At 39.4% G+C, this 20,413-nt stretch overlaps 1 protein-coding gene across 22 annotated transcripts in view; it reads left to right on the top strand.

The window, feature by feature from the left end:
• The window catches only part of GPHN (gephyrin), a 483,693-nt gene that overhangs the window by 402,672 nt on the left and 60,608 nt on the right, over positions 1-20,413 (top strand). For all 22 annotated transcript variants that reach the window (XM_084848962.1, XM_084848936.1, XM_084848902.1 and 19 more), the window contains 2 exons: positions 13,249-13,291; positions 20,232-20,369. In XM_084848962.1, coding sequence (XP_084705088.1) covers positions 13,249-13,291; positions 20,232-20,369 — 181 coding nt within the window. The remainder of the gene's footprint in view (positions 1-13,248; positions 13,292-20,231; positions 20,370-20,413) is intronic.

The following is a 20,413-nucleotide window of genomic DNA, read 5'->3' as shown; positions in this document are numbered from 1 at the left end:
AGATCTCGGGAAAAGGGCTCTGCAGGCTGTAGCAGAGCAGCCGCAGCAGTTTTGGCTGCTCTTGCCAGCCACCTCTAGGTGATTGGAATAAGCCATGGTGAGCGCCAGATGACAAGATAACCCACGGTGGGTTAAATAACCCTTACTGCAGACCGTGGGTTATCAGAGTGGGTTGTTTCAGCCAAATAAGCCATCGTGGATTAAAAAATTCTCGACACACAATAACCAGTGATGGCTTATTTAACTCATCGGCTCATTTAACCTCACATATCGTGAAGTCCGAACCCAGTCAGCATCTGCCTTGGAATAGGGTCCTTTGACCCTCATTCCCTTGCAGATGTTACCTCTATGTGCATAGTGGAGACATGCTGAATATGGAGGAGCCATGTGCTACATTAATGAAGAGTATGATGGTGGCTGCTTTCTGACTCTTACTTCCTGGCTTGGCTATTAGCAATATTGCAAATACAGTAGGAAAATGAACCTTAGCTTAAAGGACACCACACTTCAGACATTGTTACTGCACATGAGAAGTGCAAGTTAAGATTTAATTTACATGTAAGTGGAGAATTGCCAAGGAGAATTTTGACTTCAAAACAGGAAACTTCTCAAGAATGAGGGAACTGGTAAAAAGAAGCTGAAAGGGACAGCCAAGAGGGTCAGATCTCTCCAGAATGCTAGGAGTTACTCAAAACCACTATAATAGAAGCTCAGGTAAAATGTATTCCCCGTGTTAGGAAAGGTAAGTCCAAGAGGTGACCGGTGTGGTTAACCAGCAGTGTTAAGGAAGCTCTTAGAGAAAAGAAGACCTCCTTCAGAAAATGAAAGTCTTGCCCAAAACTAGAGAACAAAAAGAACACAGCCTTGCACAAAATAAGTGCAACCAGACAATAAAGGTTAGGGGTAGCATTCTGAGCAGCGCTCAAAAGCATTTTGAGGAGTACTTTGCTAATAACATTATGGCAAACAAGAAAGCATAATTTAAATGTATCAGAAGCAGGAAACTGACTAGGGAGGCGGTTGGATGTCAAAGGAGTTAAAGGATTGCTAAAGGAAGACAAGGAGTTTCCAGAGAGGCTGAATGAATTCTTTGCATCTGTCTTAACTGCAGAACATGTAGGCAGATAGCTGTTCCACAGCTGATATTTTCAGGAAGGGAGCCTGAGGAATGGAGGCAAAAAGTGGTGACAAGAGATGAAACCTTAGACCTTATTGACAAACTGAAAACAGACAAATCACTGGGTCCAAGTTGTATCCATTCAAGTGTTCTTAAGGAATTCAAATTTGAAATTGCTGATCTTCTAGCAAAAATATGTAACATGTCCCTTATAAGCCTGGAATTATGAAAAATCACAAGTCATCCAAATAGGATGTATCTCAGTTTTCTAATATTTATAAGACACAGAATTGTACATTTAGGGTGCAGTTGTGATTCCCGTCAGCCTCCAAACTCGGGAAGCTGACAGGAATACAATATAGAGCAGGAGCAGCACAGAGGCATTATTTGCCTCCGTACTCCCTCCATTCTGCATTTTAGCTAGACAGGCGTTTTCACCCATCTAGCTGATGGGTCAGGGAGGGGGTCAGAAGGAGGCTGGGACGGCCTCTGCTTATGGTGTAAGACAGCCTCCCCTGTCTCCCCCCCACCCACTAGCACACCCCCTTTCCCTTCGCTCTGAGTTCACATTTGTGACCTTGTAGAAGCAGCCAGTGCAGTTCTCTCCATGCCAGCTGCAAGGGGGCAGGGAAGAGGGCAGGGAGCTCGGACTCCTGGGTCTGAGGTCGGAGCGCTTACTCCAACCTCGGATCCAGGAATCTGAAATATCTTTTGGCCCCCCAGACCTCTAAGGGCTGCAGGATTGCTGTCTTAATAGCTAAACATGATTCCCTGAGGGACTGTTCTGAATTTGAAATGATGATTACAAGTAATTTATCCAGAGGAACACTAAGTTAAATCAGTAATATACTGGCTAAATAAGATATAAGAAAAACTCATATCAGGTCAAATTGGGAAAGGATTAGGAAGAAATAATGACCAGAAGATATAGGATTGGATTTGGAAGATCAACCCAAAAAGCACACTATGCATGAACATCAGGGAAAGTTTTTCTAAGTTTATGTTTCGATGGTACTAGCACCAGCTTTACTTAATAAGATCTATATGGAAGCTAAGGATAAATGTTGGAGGTGCAGCTCTGAGAGAGTAAACATTCTGCTGCATATCTTTTGGACTGGCCAAATGACCAAAAGATTTTGCTCCTCTGTGTTGAGTGAAGTCAGTTTAATTTGGGGATATGTACTCCCTAAGGACACAGTAGTCTTTTTTGGATATATTGAGAGCATAGTTGCTTGTGAGGATATTGAAATGGTGACTCACCTCTTAGCATGGCCCAAATGGCAATCAGGTTTAGTTGGAAGAAGGTTAACCCACCTTCAGTTAATGATTGGTGTCTCAGGGTCTGTGGTTAAACTAACATGATTAGAACTAGAAAGGGGCGATTAATAGAGGATCTCTTTGTAGAAAAGTAGAGTCTTTTTTATTATTTATTAGAATGTAAAGTTTCAGGAATCATTAAAAACCCCTTTCTTTACTGGGGATGATTTAATGTCATTTTTAGTATAAATACTGTGTTTAAATTCTTAAGGCTGCTTTTAATTTGTGACTATCTTTGATGTTAACATTTGATCATTGGGAGCAGTATTTGGTGTTATTATGTATCAGGTATTATAATATCACTACATATTATATAAATAACAATAAAACAATAATCGTTTTTTTAAATCACAAGCCATCAAAAGGTCCTTTAAACCACAGCAACTCACAATAATGCACATAACAACAACAACAACAATTCAAAAACCATGTAGCTATGCTGAATAAGAAATCTCCAAAACTGAAAATATAATTTTGTTTAAAATTGTATCCAAAATCTTTCCATAGATATGCCCTTATTGAGAATTTTCAGAGTGGGTATCCCCTAAGCCAAGGATCTGTACTGGAACTGGTGCTTTTTAACTTGTTCATAAATGACCTCAAGTTAGGGATGAGCAGTGAAGTGGCCAGGTGCTGACAAAACCAAATTATTTAGGATGGTTAAAACAAAAAGAGACAGCAAAGAGCTCCAAGGATCTCTCCAAACTGGGAGAATGAGCATTAAAGTGGCAAATGCAGCTCAATGTAAGCAAGTGTTAAATTATGCAGATCAAGGCAAAAAAATCCTAACTTCACATATATGCTGATGGGGTCTGAGCTAGCACAGAGTGATCAGGAAAGGGACCTTGGGTTTGTGGTGAACAGCTCAATGAAAACATTTCCCTAGTGTGTGGCTGCTTTGAAAAAGGCAAACTACATATCGGGGATAATTAGGAAAGGAATTAAAAATAAAATTGGCAATATAATGCCTGTATAAAAATCTACAGTGCAATCACACTTGGAAAACTGTGTACAGTTCTGGTTACCACACCTCAAGAATAATATTTTAGAGTTGGGAAAGGTGCAGAATTTATCCAGGAGCTGAAGCAACCTGCCTATGAGGAAACTGTACAACATTTGGGCTTTTGAGCTTAGAAAAAAGGGTGAGGAAGAGGGGACCTGATAGAAGTGTATAAAATTATGCATTATGGAGAAATTAGATTTTTCATAATTCCTCTCTCATAATATTAGAACCCAAGGCCATCCAACGAAGCTGAGTGGCGGGTAATTTAGGACAGATAAAAGTACTTCTTCATGCCACACAATAAATCTGTGGCATTTGCTGGCCACAACTTATATGGCTTTAAAAGGGGATTATATAAATCCATGGAGGATAAGGTTATCAATGACTACTAGTCATGATAGCTATATATTACCTCCAGCATCAGAGGAAGTTTTCCTCTGTATACCATTGCTAGGCAACACAAGCAGTAGGGTGTTATTTGTGCCCATGTGCTGCTGTGGGCTTCTTGTAGGCATTTAGTTGGCTACTGAGGGAACAGAATGCTGGACTAAATTGTCCTTTGGTCTGATCCAGCACATCTCTTCGTAGGTTCTTATGACTGAAAAGTATGTTTTCCCAATTACATACAACTAACATAGGGTAACTGTACTTTATGTGTTTTCATTTCCATCCTAAATTAAAATATTTACATACTTCTAGGAAAAAGTTTATTGGACTAGACTTTGTCAGTGATGCATTAGGATACCCAGCCTTACAGCAGGGAGTTGTCTTTCAATCCAGAGAAGAACCTAAAGTGTATGTTTATAAAACTTAATTGTTACTGACATTTTTCAAAATAATTTTTCATCTTTGTATTCTTAGTGCATCTGTAGATGCCTGGTTTTTTCCAATCTTGCTCATTTTCTTCTGTGTGTGCCAGAAAAGGGTCAAAAAGGTGTCACATTTTTGTGAGTCATGTGCTGTTCAGATTTGGTGTAACAAGCTTTACATAAGTGCCTTAACCCTAATTTCCTGTGCCTGTTGAGAAATTAGTAGTGCTGGCAGGACTTTTCATGTCTGTGCTTAGCTGTTGACAGCACATCAACAGTAAACTACTTACATGAGCGGTAATGGACCTCTTTCCAGCTCCTATTTCATAGAAGTAGCTGTGGTTCCATTGGCATCTTATGAGCTGTAAGTCTCCAGATGTGCTTAGGAATTCTTTGCCAGAATTAATGAACATATGAGCACATGTATTTCCACCACATGTAATTTATACTTTATGCCTTTCCACAGTCTCTCCAACACAGGCATTTTGAAAGGGCTTGCTTGGTGCATACCACTCACTCTTGGGTTTATTAGAGTTATCTCACTGTGCTGCACTTAATGTGATATTGGAATTTGTCCTCTGTAGTGCCATCTATTTCTCTTTCTCAATTACTGATTTTAGGCGCCTCTCCAACTTTATCATATAACTAATTTCACATAACAGGATTTGTATAGATCTAGCCACCCTCAGCCCAGTTATCAGCTTGCTGGTTTCTCCAATCTAGGACATACCTTAATTGTGCTATATAGTAGACTTATATCTGATGGTACTGTTTCTGTTCCCCGCCCCAGCCTTTCCAACTTCAGATTAATGAAGCATTAATTTTATGCCGGCATTTATTCAAGATGTAGCATACACTAACCACTGCCAGATAATTCCAGTAAACTGTTAATATAATTTGTTATGCAGTCTCTTTAACCCTTCTCCAATCTTAAGCTTTCATTCTGAATATAATTTCTAAATAGACCCATGCGAGATACCTATGTTTCTTACTGAATTTAGGAGTCGCATTCTTAATGCTGTTGCAGTTACTGCTGGTGGATTTTTCTCTTCTTCTTCTTCTTCTTCTTCTTCTTCCCCTTCTTCTTCTTCCCAAAACGGTGAAAGGACTAACTATTCCCCCCGGCCCCAAATACTACTTAATGTTTTTATGTCTGGGTCCATTTTTCATGTTACTGTTACATATTAAATCTTTTTCCTCCCTGAGGGATAGTTCAGGCTAAACTATGTCTAGATGACATCAGGGGACATTCACTTTTTATATAGGACCAAAACAAGTCTTTCTGATGTATGGCTGTACATGTTAACAAGGAGAAATATGACTTACCACTTCCTTTCCCTAGCTTGAGCAGTGATATATATAGGCTTTCTTTCCATGGACATGACTGATACAGGGGAGAAAGTAGGACTTCTATATCTGGCAGTCCCCTGCCTTTGTTATGTATGAATAAAATGTATGTCTGCCTGTCCTGTTCAGGAGGATAGAGTGGTGGCACAGTACTATAAACCACAGGGATAAATTATATCTCTTGGGATAAGGGAGGACATGGATTAAGGATGGAAATGATTGTGTAACTATCTAAAACGTGCTCTTTTATCACTTTTTCCTATTAATTGTTGTTTGAACAACTTGATTAATTTTTATAGAATTTTCTATAAACTTCTTCACTTTCCAAAATCTTTTTTTACATGCCACTTATGATCATTCTGGGAATTGCTTTATTAATGGGAAAACATAGGTCTATGTTTGATTATTATTTAGAAGCAAAATATACTGGCTACATAACAATAGGGTAGGTTGTCAGGAGCATATTACATCAGGGTTGTGGTATCTGATGTGATTTAGCACTAAAATGGAATTAGCCCTAATCTTGCTTTAGAAGCTTGGTAAGCGTACAAATATAATAAAGGAAAGATGTAGCCTTGCTTCAACCTTTATGCAGGGAGAAAGGACCGTTTTCCTCCATTTAAAAAATCAGGAGATTCATAGTGTTTTTAGGTATAAATTATTTCTAAGTTGCATTTCAAGATGTTGTGGGAAAAGTATCCCATATATCTTTATAACTCAATGACCCTTACTGAGTAAAAAATAAACCTCTGAATCCAGTTTATGTTATATTCTGAGATCTTTTCAGGGGAATTTTTAGTAGGCAAAATGGCTTACATCAAATAACCTGGTTAGTGGATGTACAAAATTAAATCTGAAACTTAAAATAAATGTGTCAACACCCATCTACATGCCTGCAAGTTGTTTAAAAATATGTAAAATTTAAAAAAAATTAATAAACTTCCTTTCAAGACAAAAAAAATCCTTGAGGCATCTTAAAAGAAATATAAATTCATTACACTATTTCAGTAGTTTCAGTGGCTGGGACAGATTTTCTGATTCATAGGTTTTAGTCATAAAATGACTATGAAGGGCAAGAAAAAGCAAAATTCTGATACTTGTAGAATCTATAATGATTTTGCAGAAGTTGCAGGACGTCAGTGTTTAAGAGATCCTGACAATAGTAGATAAAAACACCAGGTTTAATTTAACCCTTGCGCAAGTGGAAGTCCAGTCACATGGCAGGACTTCCCCATCTTTTCATCCCCCTGCACATGCCCCAGTTCTGCTTCAAAGGGTCCCCCAACCTTCTGGAGCAGAGTTAGTGGGTGCTTTGGAGAAATCTGTTCTGCCAGCAGTTCCTTTCTGCTGGTGGAACGATACCATTGGCTATAACCTACACATTTTGAAGTGAATGCTTGCTTGAGAGATCAAAGATGGAAAAAACATTTGGGTGCTCTAACACTATTTTTCTTTGTCGTGGTATAGTTGGTCAATTAGTGTCCGTGTCTAAAGATATATAAAAATGTAATATACTGCAATTTACATAACTTAGAGAAGAGTTTCATATTACAAGATGTGATACTAGCATTTGTCAGATTGCCCCACATTACATTATATTCATTATGCACTTCATGTTACATTTTTGTATGTCTTCAAATTTTAGAAAAATGGTTTCAGACATTACCAAACCAATGTCGTCAGCTTGAATTTACAGTTCACTTCTCCATTCTGGTGCTTCTTGTAAATTTCAATGAGGAATTTACATAAGGAAAATTCATAGGTAATAGATGTTGATACTGTTTGTGGAAATTCCTCTTCAAATTTTACAAGAAGCATTGTTGGATGAATAAAGAAGTAACAACATATTCAGCAGGTGGCAACATTCAAAGCTTTCTTAGATGGTATTTGTCAGAGAAATGGTCTCAAGTATCAACATGTACTTAAGTTTCAATTTTGCTAAGGTAATAGATACCAAGTATTCAGGTGAGATATTTTAAACTAAAGAAACACTCAACTATAAGTACGATCTTGTAGTTCAGTGATAAATTTTAGGATATTTACCTGTCCTTCCTATTTAGTGCAGTGCTCATTGAAAAAGAAAGCAGAAAAACTTTGTGCCATACTGAGCTATATCTATTTTGCCACAACCCTTTAGATATTAATGGAGCCAATAAGAATTTTGCATTAGTGCAAAGCCACAGCATGTCGTCTATGCAATATTGAAGAATATCCTGTTCACAACGTTAAATCTGGTATTTATGGGTCAGTTAGAAAAAAACAGCTCTCGCATCATAGTTGCTGCTGTGCTTTGCTTATCTTGCTTCCTTCATTATAGCTTAGCTAATCCATTACTCTTTCCTGTATCTTAGTCAACACTGTATGAGTCTACTAATTTGGGTTTCTGCTGGTGTTTGTACATACTGCATGCCACTGTGATGATGAATGACAAGCTTTCCCATAAATTGTATAGATTATGGGTTAGCTTTCCCCTATTCCTCTTGGAAAAAAATCACTACTCTGTCAGTGGCAAAATTGTGTGTTGAGTCATTGGTCTCTGTACTGTATTAAACATGAGTTGAAATGTTCTTCATAAGAGTTAGCTTTTCATACTGAGTTGGCAACTCTTCATCTTTGTGTAGCAGTTCACTTTACCTTGATTCCTTGGCTTTTAATTGGACCTATTTTGTGCTAATCTTGTTATGATCTATAAAAAGGTAAGTAATTTCTTGACATTTTAAAAAGATTATAGTCACATGTTCAAGATTCCTCTCAGCTTCCTTCTGTAGTGTGGCTTTGGTTTGGTGCAGCTGGCTATGTTTTCTTTAATTTTTCATGTTTAGCATGGATATTGCATATAATTTATTTTGTAGCATTAACCTCAGAGGTACTATGGTTTACATAAAGGATGAAAGATGGATTTAAAAAGATTTGTTGCAGTCATAGATTTCATTATTTTGATCCATCATAGTTGGTAGTTATGTTAGCAAGTATCACATATTCACCATTCTCTCTCCTTTAATTTAAGTGCTTTATTTCACTTGTGGCTTAATGCTCATTTTTGTGGAAGTGTTACTCAACATTTACAATACAAATGTTAAAAGAACTTACAAATTTAACTTCAGAACAATGATTTTTAATAGTTTCTCGTGAGTAACTGCAGCGTAATGCTGGGTGCAATTCCAGTTTGCCCAAAGTTCTTCTGCAAAGCTGAACCCTTAGCAAAGGAAGATAAACAGAAAAACAGTATGGCTGGAATTATGGTACAGAAGAGATGCACATATTACTTCCTCTGGACCAGTCTGTGGGCGAGAAGGAATTATCAGAGTAAGACTAGCAGCACAATCCCATGCATGTTTATTGGCAGCAAGAGCCACTATATTCAGTGATGCTTACTCCCAGGTAAGTGTGCATAGGATTGCAGCATAGATGTCCAACATACCACAAATGGAGAATCACATTCTACATATGTCTGCACACTGGCAAAGACACAAGCATGGGAAGTAACCACATCTGTTAGCCTGTCCACATAATCACTTCCCTTCAAACATTACCAGAATGACATGGGAAGCAGCCATACTTCATCTCACACACCATTTTATTAATATATGAATCCAGCCTCACAGTTGCTTTAGATGTTTAGAGAAGCAAAGGGGTCAGGAAGTGCAAGTTTTTCTTGCTTTCTGTTCCCTGTGCTTCTTTATATCTTCCAAAGTAGAACTTTTTACTACTTACCTCATAGTAACATGCACAGGTTTTTCCTCATAGTAACATGCACAAGGAGGATGCTGGTGGAGATACAGAAGTTCTGTTTCACTCTTTGTCGAGAAATGTGGAGGAAAGTGCAAGTCATGTGTGCGTCCTGTTCCCCTAGCACCTGAAACTAATCTTAATTAGATCATTTCTATATTGAAACAATTTGGACTCCTTTGAAATTTAGAATACTTTTGAATGAGCCCATTTGAAAGAAAGTTAGAATACAGGATATTGACATACATTATGCAGAAAATTGAAGCACTGACTACTAATCATTTCCTTATTTAATTATAGATGCATTATTTATATCTAACAACTGGAGTTGCAGATAAGAAATTTTCAAATCTAGATAGAGTGTTATTTTCATCTCATGTAGCTCTTTACCATCACTGCTTTTATAATTTTCCATAATATTTGCTTGTTAATTGTATGAGTGCTAAACTGTAAAGTTCAGGCCTACAGTGAGGCCCTCCAAAACAGCACACAGATTTGTCATTTAAGTACTTAGCATGCACAAAAGGAGATTACTCTCAGAGGCTGCTTTTGAAACCAGGTATCTAATTTTGTGTCTTCCTTTTCAACATTGAAGGAGTATTAGTCTCAGAACCTTTTTAAAATTAGATGAGTCATCCTACAAGTCTTGGCTATTTTGTTCATTATAAATTTCTTGTTTTTGTCCATGTGCTAGCTCCACTATAAATTGGAAGGGCTTAAAGATGAACTCAGGAGGAATAGAGGCTACGACTCGAGAGTAACTATTACTGCTCAAAGGAGCTGTTTTCCATTCGCAAACATTGCTTTGCGCTATGGTTTTAGGCTCCTTCTGTTTCTACTCTTCGTTGCAGATTCTCTTGACTTCCATTTTACTACTTTTCTATTGTCTTTAACATCTTCCCCCTCTTATCTGTGACCGATGGATCGTATTTGTTTTTCCATACATCATTCTCTAGAATCTAGAGTCTAGACTGTGTTTGTGTTTGTTCTTGTAATTTTTGCCTCCTTAGGTCTATGTGGTTTACGTACTTTACTTTTGCACATTGCCCATTTGCTGTTTTTCCATTTATGAAAAACAGCCCTATTTCTTTTGCTTACCACATCTTTGGAGTTTCCCTGCCCCAATCCAACTCACACACTGTCTTTTTCTTTCATTCACACATACATGCACACACACACATATACACTGTGCACATATGTACCATGTTATCTTTTTGGTCCAAAATTATTTTTGGATAAGCAGCTCAACAACACTACAAGTGAGAAGGATCTTGGAATTGTTGTCGATCGCAAGCTGAATATGAGCCAACAACGTGATGTGGCTGCAAAAAAGGCAAATGCTATTTTGGGCTGCATTAATAGAAGCATAGCTTCCAAATCCCGGGAAGTACTAGTTCCCCTCTACTCAGCACTGGTTAGGCCTCATCTGGAGTACTGTGTCCAGTTCTGGGCACCACACTTTAAGAAGGATGCAGACAAGCTGAAGAGGGTTCAGAGGAGGGCAACGAAGATGATCAGGGGACTGGAAACAAAGCCCTATGAAGAGAGCTTGAAAGAACTGGGCATGTTTAGCCTTGAGAAGAGAAGACTGAGGGGAGAGATGATAGCACTGTTCAAGTACTTGAAAGGTTGTCACAGAGAGGAAGGCCAGCATCTCTTCTTGATCATCCCAGAGTGCAGGACACAGAATAATGGGCTCAAGTTACAGGAAGCCAGATTCCGGCTGAACATCAGGAAAAACTTCCTGACTGTTAGAGCAATACGACAATGGAACCAATTCCCTAGGGAGGTGGTGGGCTGGAGGCGTTCAAGACGAGGCTGGACAGCCATCTGTCAGGGATGCTCTGACTTGGATTCCTGCATTGAGCAGGGGGTTGGACTCAATGGCCTTGTAGGCCCCTTCCAACCCTACTATTCTATGATTTACAGTACATTCCAGAAAAGTGGTAGGCGGCAGTACTGCAACTGAAACTCTTCCCACGACCTGAGTTCGATCCCAGCGGAAGCTGGGTCCCAGGTAGCTGGCTCAGGTCGACTCAGCCTTCCATCCTTCTGAGGTCAGTAAAATGAGTACCCAGCTTGCTGGGGGAAAGGTAGTCATGACTGGGGAAGGCAATGGCAAACCACCCCGCTATAGTTTGCCATGAAAACGCCAGCATAAGCAGGCGTCCCTCTAGGGGCCAGTAATGACCCGGTATTTGCACAGGAGGAACCTTTCCTACCTTTTTCTCATATATATATATATATATATATATATATATATATATATATATATACACACACACACATACATACATACATACACACACACACACACACACATATAAAAAATAATAATAATCTTGGGGTGAGGGGGAAGCAACTCTGGGCCAAAATGTGGTATTATTGATGTTATATTTAAAGTATAATTGTATAGTAATGTTTGGGAAGGGGTTGTTTTGTTTTTGCGTTTTTAAAATGTAACCATTTTTTTCAGGGAAGGACAACCGTAAGCCACACTAAGTTGCAACATTATTATCATAAGTCATTCCATTGCAATAAATAGACTTGTGTTAATGATGTAGACTCCAATTCATTGTGTAGATGTATGTTTGGGGCAAGCTGCTGTGGAACAAAAGAAAGAGGTTTAGAAATACATTTCCATAATTATTCGGTTCATATGTAAAAGATGGTTGTGCACTCCAAAGTAACTGCAAGGACAGCATTACAGGTCTCCTGTTTTTTCCCTCAGTAATCTCCATATCAAAAGTGGTTCATTTACAGCTACATCTACAAATACAATCTGGAAGATTTGACTTTTCCCTTCCTTCCTTCCTTCTACATGATAGAGATCATGATAGAGATGTATAAAAATATACATGGTGAGGAGAAAGGAGACAGGGAGAAGTTTTTTTTCTCCCTCATAATACTGGAACCCAGGATCATCCCAGGAAGCTGATTGGTGGGAGATTCAAGACAGATTAAAAGAAGTACTTCTTCACACATCACATAATTAAACTGTGGACTCACTACCACAAGATGTAGTGTTTGCTACCAGCTTGGACGGCTTTAAAAGGGATTAGACAAATTCAAGGAGGATAAGGCTATCAGTGAGTACTAGTCAAGACAGCTATATAATACACTGAGTATCAGATGCAATATGTCTCTTTATGCCAGTTGCTAGGCAGTATGAGTGGGAGGGTGCTGTTGCACTCATGTCCTGCTTGTGGACTTCCCATAGGCATCGAGTTTGCCAGGGTGGGAACAGAATGCTGGACTAGATGGGCCTCTGGTCTGATCCAGCATGGCAATTTTTACATTCTTAGAAGCAGCAAATATTTTGAAAGGCAAGCTGTACAGTTAGTAGTACATAGAAAAGTTCTGTTCCGTAATTCAGAGATCAATACATGTTCAAATGCATGCACAGATCTCTTACATGTGTGAAGACCACATGAATTCTAGGGCGGTTATCAGAAGGTTGCCAGAACAGAAGTATTTCTTCATAGCATGTTTACCTTATTTTTGCTACCTTGGATCATCCATTAAAAGCAACTTCAAGTATCTTTGACAGTATGTTAATATTTTTGTACTATTTCTGTGTTTTGGAGTAAAACAAATCTAGTTACCTTTCTCTCACCATTATGTTTGCAATGCAGCTAGAATTTATGTCTGTCGTTGAAGTTGAATATGCATCTTTAAATTATTAATCTTAAAATGTTAACCAAAAAATTGTTCTATGGTCTATGTTTAATGCATACATTTGATTTAGATTGTCAACCAGCAATCACATTGTTAAATATGTGTCATGTAACAGATATAAATGGTAAAGTATAAAAAAAAATGGAGTATAGCCTCTATCTCCAACTCCCAGGAGCTTGCCCATTAAATTTCCGTAGTCACTTGTGCCTGTTTGATCTGCCTCATCAGTTCTGTGCTTCTCTCTACAGGTCCAATCCAGGTGCAGCAGTAAGGAGAACATCCTCAGAGCCAGTAAGTATGGCATTCTTGTGTGTTTATTAGTAAATGATAATTCCCACTTTTGTTACATCTCTTGACTGCAAGCAGTCTCTTAGTATATCTCTTGTGTTTTCAATTAGCCACAGTTTAGTGTTCTGTCTGAATCCTAAACAGTGGTTAATCTTAACTATGGTTTATTGAAACAAGACAGCTTCATAAATGTTCTGTGTCAGCCACTGAGCACTGTTGCAGTGAGGACCTAGCGTCACTGGGTGCTATGAGGTCCATTTCATTGTGGGGACTTCGGGAGCCAGCCAAACAGGAGTCAGGTTTCCCAGAGAGACAATGTTCTGGTGCTGGAACCAGACAAGCTTGCCTGTAAGTTGCTCCAATAAGCAACAGATTGTGACTGAGCCTCAAGTATGGGTTGGGCTGCCTTAAGACCCGCCTCCCTATTAACTGAAGATTTCTCCCTTAAAGAAATCTTGAAGGGGCTGCAGCATGGTGGTATCTTCATGGCTAGTTTCCTTAAAATCTTAGTGTGGCAATGCAACCTCCTCTGGCTGAAGGGAGCTGTTCCCTGGGGTCTTCCTAGAGAACCTGGTTCTAATGAGGTGGGAATGTCATGATGCCCTTCTATAATGAGCCAGCTCCCATCAGAACATAAGAACCTTGCTGGATCAGACCAAGGGTCCATCTAGTCCAGCATCCTGCTCACAAGTGGCCAACCAGCTGTCCACCAGGAACCCACAAGCAGGACATGAGCACAACAGCACCCTCCCATCCATGTTCCCAGCAGCTGTACTACATGGGCTCACTGCCTCTGGTACTGGAGGTAGCACATAGCCATGAAGACCAGTAGCCATTGATAGCCTTCTCCAGGAATTTGTCTAACCCCCTTTTAAAGCCATCCAAATTGGTGCCATCGCTACATCCTGTGGTAGTGAATTCCATAGTTTAACTATGCGCTGTGTGAAGAAGCTCTTCCTTTTATCAGGAAGTTCCTGAATCGCCCACCAGTCAGCTTCATAGGATGATCCTGAGTTTTACTATTTTGAGAGAGGGAGAAAAATGTCTCCCTATCCACATTCTCCACACCATGCATAATTTTGTACACCACTATCATGTCTCCCCTTTTTTCCAAGCTAAACAATCCCAGCCATTGTAACCTTCCCTCATAGCCCCTTGATCATTTTAGTTGCCCTTTTCTGCACTTTTTCCAGCTCTACAATATATTTTTTAGGTGTGGGGACCAGAACTGGACACAGTATTCCAAGTGTGGTCACACCACAGATTTGTATAAGGGCAGTATGATACTGGCAGTTTTATTCTCAATTCATTTTATAATTCTGCCTAACATGGAGTTTGCCTTTTTTACAGCAGCCGCACACTGCGTTAACATCTTCACTGAGCTGTCCACCACAACCCCAAGATCTAACTCAGGAGCCTCATCCTCTGATAATAAGGGGTTGGGGTCCTGGATCATGACAATAAATCACAGTTTGAAATTAGCTTGTTTCAGTAAAATCATAATAATACAGTTTGCTTGGGTTCAGCCATAATGCTAAACTATGGTTAATTAGAAGGAAAACTGGGGAGGGGAGTTGATGAGCCCAAGGCTCATCACATAATGATAAAACCATAGTTTATTGTTATGTCCAAATGCAGTGTCTGTCTTCAACCAACCCAAAAACTGTCTTTGAGAGGGTGAGGAGAGACTGGGCAGAGCAGGAAGGCTGGGTGATGCAAGGGCACTTGTCCTACCTTGCCTTTGCATGCTTGTCTCAGAGCAGTGCAATAGGGTACGCACATTCAGAACAGAATGATGTTTCCTGCAAGTCTGAAACCAGACATTTTATGATGGAGGGACCTTTGCAGATCAGTGCAACCCACCCCCCCAATAATTAAAATACATTAAAATAAGTAGGAAGTGCTTATCAATCATTCTGGCTGCTTTTCTGTGTATTAGTGTTTGCTCTGCAATATGAGTGTGTGTGTTTTATTACTTGGTTTATGTTCATTAATACTTTTTTTGCTGCATTGTTTCATACTTTGTTATTTTCAGTGGTCTTTATTGTACACCAGTTTGGGCAGCTTGAGTGCCATTGCACTCATTCGCTAGAACACTGCAAGGCATGAGCTGGTTTACTATTCATTTTCTTTGTATCTCTGTAAGAAAAAGGACAGAAGCTGACTTTTTTGACAAAATGAAAACTGAAATTTCAGGGTTGGAATTTCCATGAGAAAATTCTCATTTATTCTTCTTTATTCTTATTTGAGGTGATCGTTGCAAGGCTTCTAAAACTTGAATCTAGACCAGAAATATGTGTGTTTCTGTTTCTCTAATTATCGTATAATATTTCCTAGGACAATCCTCTGAACAAGATCCTAAATTACTGTTGCATCCTTTCTATGGGATTGTCACAGAAGCTTCTCATTATGCCTCCTAGCATCAAGTGTGAAGTGTGATAACACAACATGCTAACCCAGACTCAGTGACTGAGTGTGGGTTGTTGTTGAACCATGGGTTGTTCATTAAACCATTATTTAATGGGTAGGCCCAGCCTGCCTCGTTATTAACTTGGGGTCTCCATATTTAACCTCTTATTTGTGTTAGGTTAACACAAAACAATAGAAATATTTAGAAAATTAAATTTCACCTGTGTACTCCATTTGTAAAATGGGTGAATTTTCCTAGCCCGTCTTCAAAATTTACCCATTTTAAAAATGCCTAATTAATTGATAATGTGCTACATATATGCATGTTATATGTTTTGTGTCTTGATGTGTAGTCTGTGGATGAGACTTGAGTTATTGTGTACTTAAGTTATTGGCTCTGTGCATATTTTTAGATCTTGTTCTGTGTTTGTGGCACATTATACTAGGTTAGGGTATGGTAGACTGATAGCTTTAGCATCGTATCATCTGTGGAGGCCTAACTTCTTCTTGAGTTAGAATTTCACCCCTGATTGGAATGAAGAACTCCTAGAGCAGAGTCACATCCATCTGGGTTTCTGTTTATTCCACCATGCTATGCCCTGCTGCCCTTGTCTGCGTTAAGGGAACTGAGATGTTGTAAAGTAAGGTTAAATGTTACCAGGGGGGTTTCTCCACAGCAACAGAAGGAGAAGCGAATGAAGTATTATCCGGATTTTCCAAGGAATCAGCTTTGGTGCACTTTGGTCCGCACAGGGCTCCACAAGTGAGTGCACCGCACCAGCATAAGTCGCTTCACAGAACATACTTCCAAGTTTTGGGGGGGGGAGTGGAGTGAACGGCATCAGACTGGCAGGGGCTGCTCAGCCAATAAGAGAGGCTCCCCCCCCTTCTGTAAAATCCTGGGAGATTTTCTTCTGTGTCTCAGCAAAAGCACTCACCTTCTCCCCCCCCCATTAATTACTTCCTTAAAGCACCAAATGTTACAGAAACACAGTTGTAGATCATTCTCCCTCCGTTAAAGCTCCTGATGCTTCAATCCAGCAAAGCTCTGCATTAACTACTCCCTTACAGCTGGCAAAGCACTTCACATCCTTTAGGAGACTTAACCCTGTGAATACTTGAAGCACCCTGGCTCCAACCAGCCCTTTTTCTAATCTCCTTTCCCCTGAAGTTCCCAAAGTTCTCCTGCAAAGGAGCAAAGCTGTGAATTAATTACTTCCAAAAAGAAATGAAGTAAACATCAAAGACAAGCTTCCTTGACCACAATGGGAGTTACTTCTGAGTAGACACTAATTGATTTGTGCTGAAATACACAGGACAGGAAACACAGGGACAGGAAACACCCCATGACCAGCGCTATGGTGAAAGACACACCGCTGGGCATGGCTAGCATACCCAAGGTAAATGTAGGGGTTGGGGCACACAACAACTATACCACAGAGAGCGCAGCTTAAGGAAACAAATCAGACTTTAAGTAGTCTCAGGAAATGTTTTTTTCCACAAAAAGCTCCAGGGTGGCTGCAGGATGGGCACGACGTCATGTGCCCCAAACGACCTTGAAACAGAGCCAGCTCTCAGCAAATTGACCTTGGAGACACCCCCCAGTTCTCTTTTTCATTTGCACTGCTCTTTGGGATTCGTTTTTTTATTATTTGATCTATACAATATAGATACAAACCAGATATGCTATACTATTCTTCCACACCAATCCCAACAATACACTGTTTATTATTTTAATGTTTGTGCTGTTACAGGACTTTTCCAGTGAATGGGCAGTAAATATTTCATTAGGTTTGTTGGAAAAAAAATAAAAAGGAATTCTTGTTCTTAGTATGATAATTTCCTCTTCAACATTCTTTTGAAGAACACAATGAGTTATTTTAGGCAGTCAACATAAACCTGTTAGCAGATGCAGCATGGAACCCCAGAAGGCTGAAGACAAAAGTCTGCCATCCTTGTAACCAGCGCTCCCCTTGATAGCAATTATACACTGCAGGGTTTTAAAAAAATAAAATAAAATCTGTCGCTGTCTTTCCTGTTGATCTTCTTGACTTTTTCTTTCAGAATTTTCAGTCTCCTGAGGTTGGCTAATAATAAATGCCTCTTTAAAAGATGGCAAGTTTGAGGAATTTCAGTTAACACATACTATTTGGGGAGTCTAAATTCCTAAGTTTTCAACCACACACATGGGGGAAGCCAAATAAATACAGACTTTGGTCTTGTTATACCATTTGATTTCTCCCCTTTTTTATTCAAGTGAGTGTTATGCCTCAAAGTAAATCACAGTCAGCCATCAAAACTTTTTAATAAACAATGTCCTCCATAACTCATCAAATGTGTGGATGTATGGGCATTAAGGAAGTGTTAGACACTTGTATCCTTGGGTGGTGGTGGGGGGTTTCCAAATCTAATTAATTTTCTTAAATCAAAATTGGCAAAATAATTATTTATTTATTCAATTTATAGACCACTTGACTCTATCTACAAAGCCATCTTGAAGCGGTGCTTCACAATCACTGTTGCCACTGTCTACAGTCTGGATGTCACACACAGACTCATTGGGTTTTATCCAGATTTATGCTTAATGGAGTGTCACTGGTGTTGGAGAACGGGGACAGAGAGGCAATTTTCTCCAACTCCCTCTTCTCTCTGCAGCCCCCATGGGTCCTGAAACTCTCCCATGCTGTTCTGGAGAGTTACAGGACCCTTCAGAACAGCATGAGAGCTGGCCCTGAGGACTGCAGGGGGAAGAGGGAATCAGATAAAATTGCCACCCTCCCCCTTTCCTCTAGTGGAAAGCCTCCACTAGATCCTGGTTCCCTCTACAAACATTAGGAGCCCTTTTGTTTGTGGAGCACGAAGTCTGGATTCAACGCATTTTACTAAAGAAATTCTCTGTTGGTGGTACCTTTCTTTCTTTTTCTTTGTACCTCAAATGGTTGAAAAAGGAAGTGTTTTAGGCTGAGGCTGAGCCTTGGAGAAGAGAGAATTTGTGTCTAGTAGCAAAATTCAGACTCCAGTTCTGTTGCTTACTCCTACCCATACTGTGAGAAAAGTCCTGAAAAAGTTCTTGGTTCATTGCTCTATAGATGCCCATAATGGTGTTTGCATTCTCCTTCATTTGGGTTTCATTGGCTGTTTTGTTCCTGATGACAAAGTAAATGAATAATGATGGTAGTGTTTAACCTTAAGAGAACTGAGCATCCATTGAAGTCCCTTGGGTTGCATACCATATGAGTGGTAATCAGTGTAGAAAAGTATGAAGAGTGCTAGCTAGTAAAATAAACTATGTTAAACATACTAGGCTGGATCCAAACCAGCACTCTGTGGAGTTCCACCGGTACTGGCGGAACGGGGCAGGATGGCAACATTCATTGATTCCTTCTTCCACCTCCTGTGCCCCCTAAAAAGCTGCTCCAGAGGGTTGGGGGACCCTCTCAAACAGCATGGAAGGTTGCATGGGAAGCTGCAGGGAGAAGAAGGAATCAGCAAAAATCACTGCCCCACTCGCTTCCTCCAGTGAGAAGCCTCTGCTGGATTACAGTTCCCTTCATGAACAGAAGGAACCCTTCCATTCATAGGAAGCATATCTGGATTCAGCCCATTGTCATAATATAAGATTTGGTTTACTCAATAGTTGATTTTAACAGCCATATATTCACTTGAATCTCAGATTTGTTCACTCAGTCAAGAAGTAAGCCTAAAATTGAAGCAATTTATATGCACGGGGTGGGGGGCAGAGATGATTAGGGCTTTTTTACTCCGGCCTTGATTAAGCTTATAATAATGGTTGTGATTCAAAAGATAAATAATGCGTATGTTAGATCTAATGTTAAGTGCAAGCAATTCACATCCAGCACTGTCAGAAATTTGAAATAATGACAAGTTAATGTTCATTACGTGTGTAGGGAATCATGAGGTGGTGGTGATTCAAAATGACAATCTCAAAATAGCAACAATGCTTTCTTCAACCAGCTGTAGCTTTTTTTTAAAAAAAATTATATATTAAATGGCTGGGACTAAATTGTCCTTGAAATGGAACTGCACATTTTAATGTCATCCAAATACTGGCACTTTGGGGATATGGCATTTCATTGTATTTGAGCATGGGAGAGCTTTGGGAATCTTCAGAGTTTCAGGCCAGCTCTTGGAGATATCACTCTGCTTTGTAAAATATCTTTTATGAGACATGCAATACAGATGTTTGGTCTCATTTACCTTATAAATCAATAAATGATCTATGGTGATCAATAAAACCAGTGGATTTTTCAGTAGAGTAGTGATTTTAACACTGCTTAAAATTTTAAGTTCTGCTGACTACATGCTTTATTCCCATTTGTTTCTACATTTTTTCTTTAGTGCAATATGTTTGTAATCAGCAGACCTGGTGTTTGCATTCCACAACATGATGCGTTAGAGAGTTTGTTTGCTGTATTGTTGGCAAACAATTGTTACTAGGGAAAAAGAACCTGTATATTATCTTTCTGAAAAAATAACAGATTTTTTTTCTAATTTTCATATTCCTCTTTTGCAGGTCATAGTGCCGTAGACATTACAAAGGTAGCAAGAAGACACCGTATGTCTCCATTTCCATTAACGTCTATGGACAAAGCCTTCATCACAGTGCTGGAGATGACCCCAGTGCTTGGAACAGAAATAATAAATTATCGAGGTATTTTATATCACCCCAGGCATCTAGAGAGGAAGAAAGGGGAA

Source organism: Heloderma suspectum, chromosome 1 (assembly GCF_057233095.1).
Source record: "Heloderma suspectum isolate Gila_16-S chromosome 1, 16-S_ref, whole genome shotgun sequence".
Taxonomy (NCBI): Eukaryota; Metazoa; Chordata; class Lepidosauria; order Squamata; family Helodermatidae; genus Heloderma; species Heloderma suspectum.
This window is presented reverse-complemented; position numbering and strand designations above follow the sequence as displayed.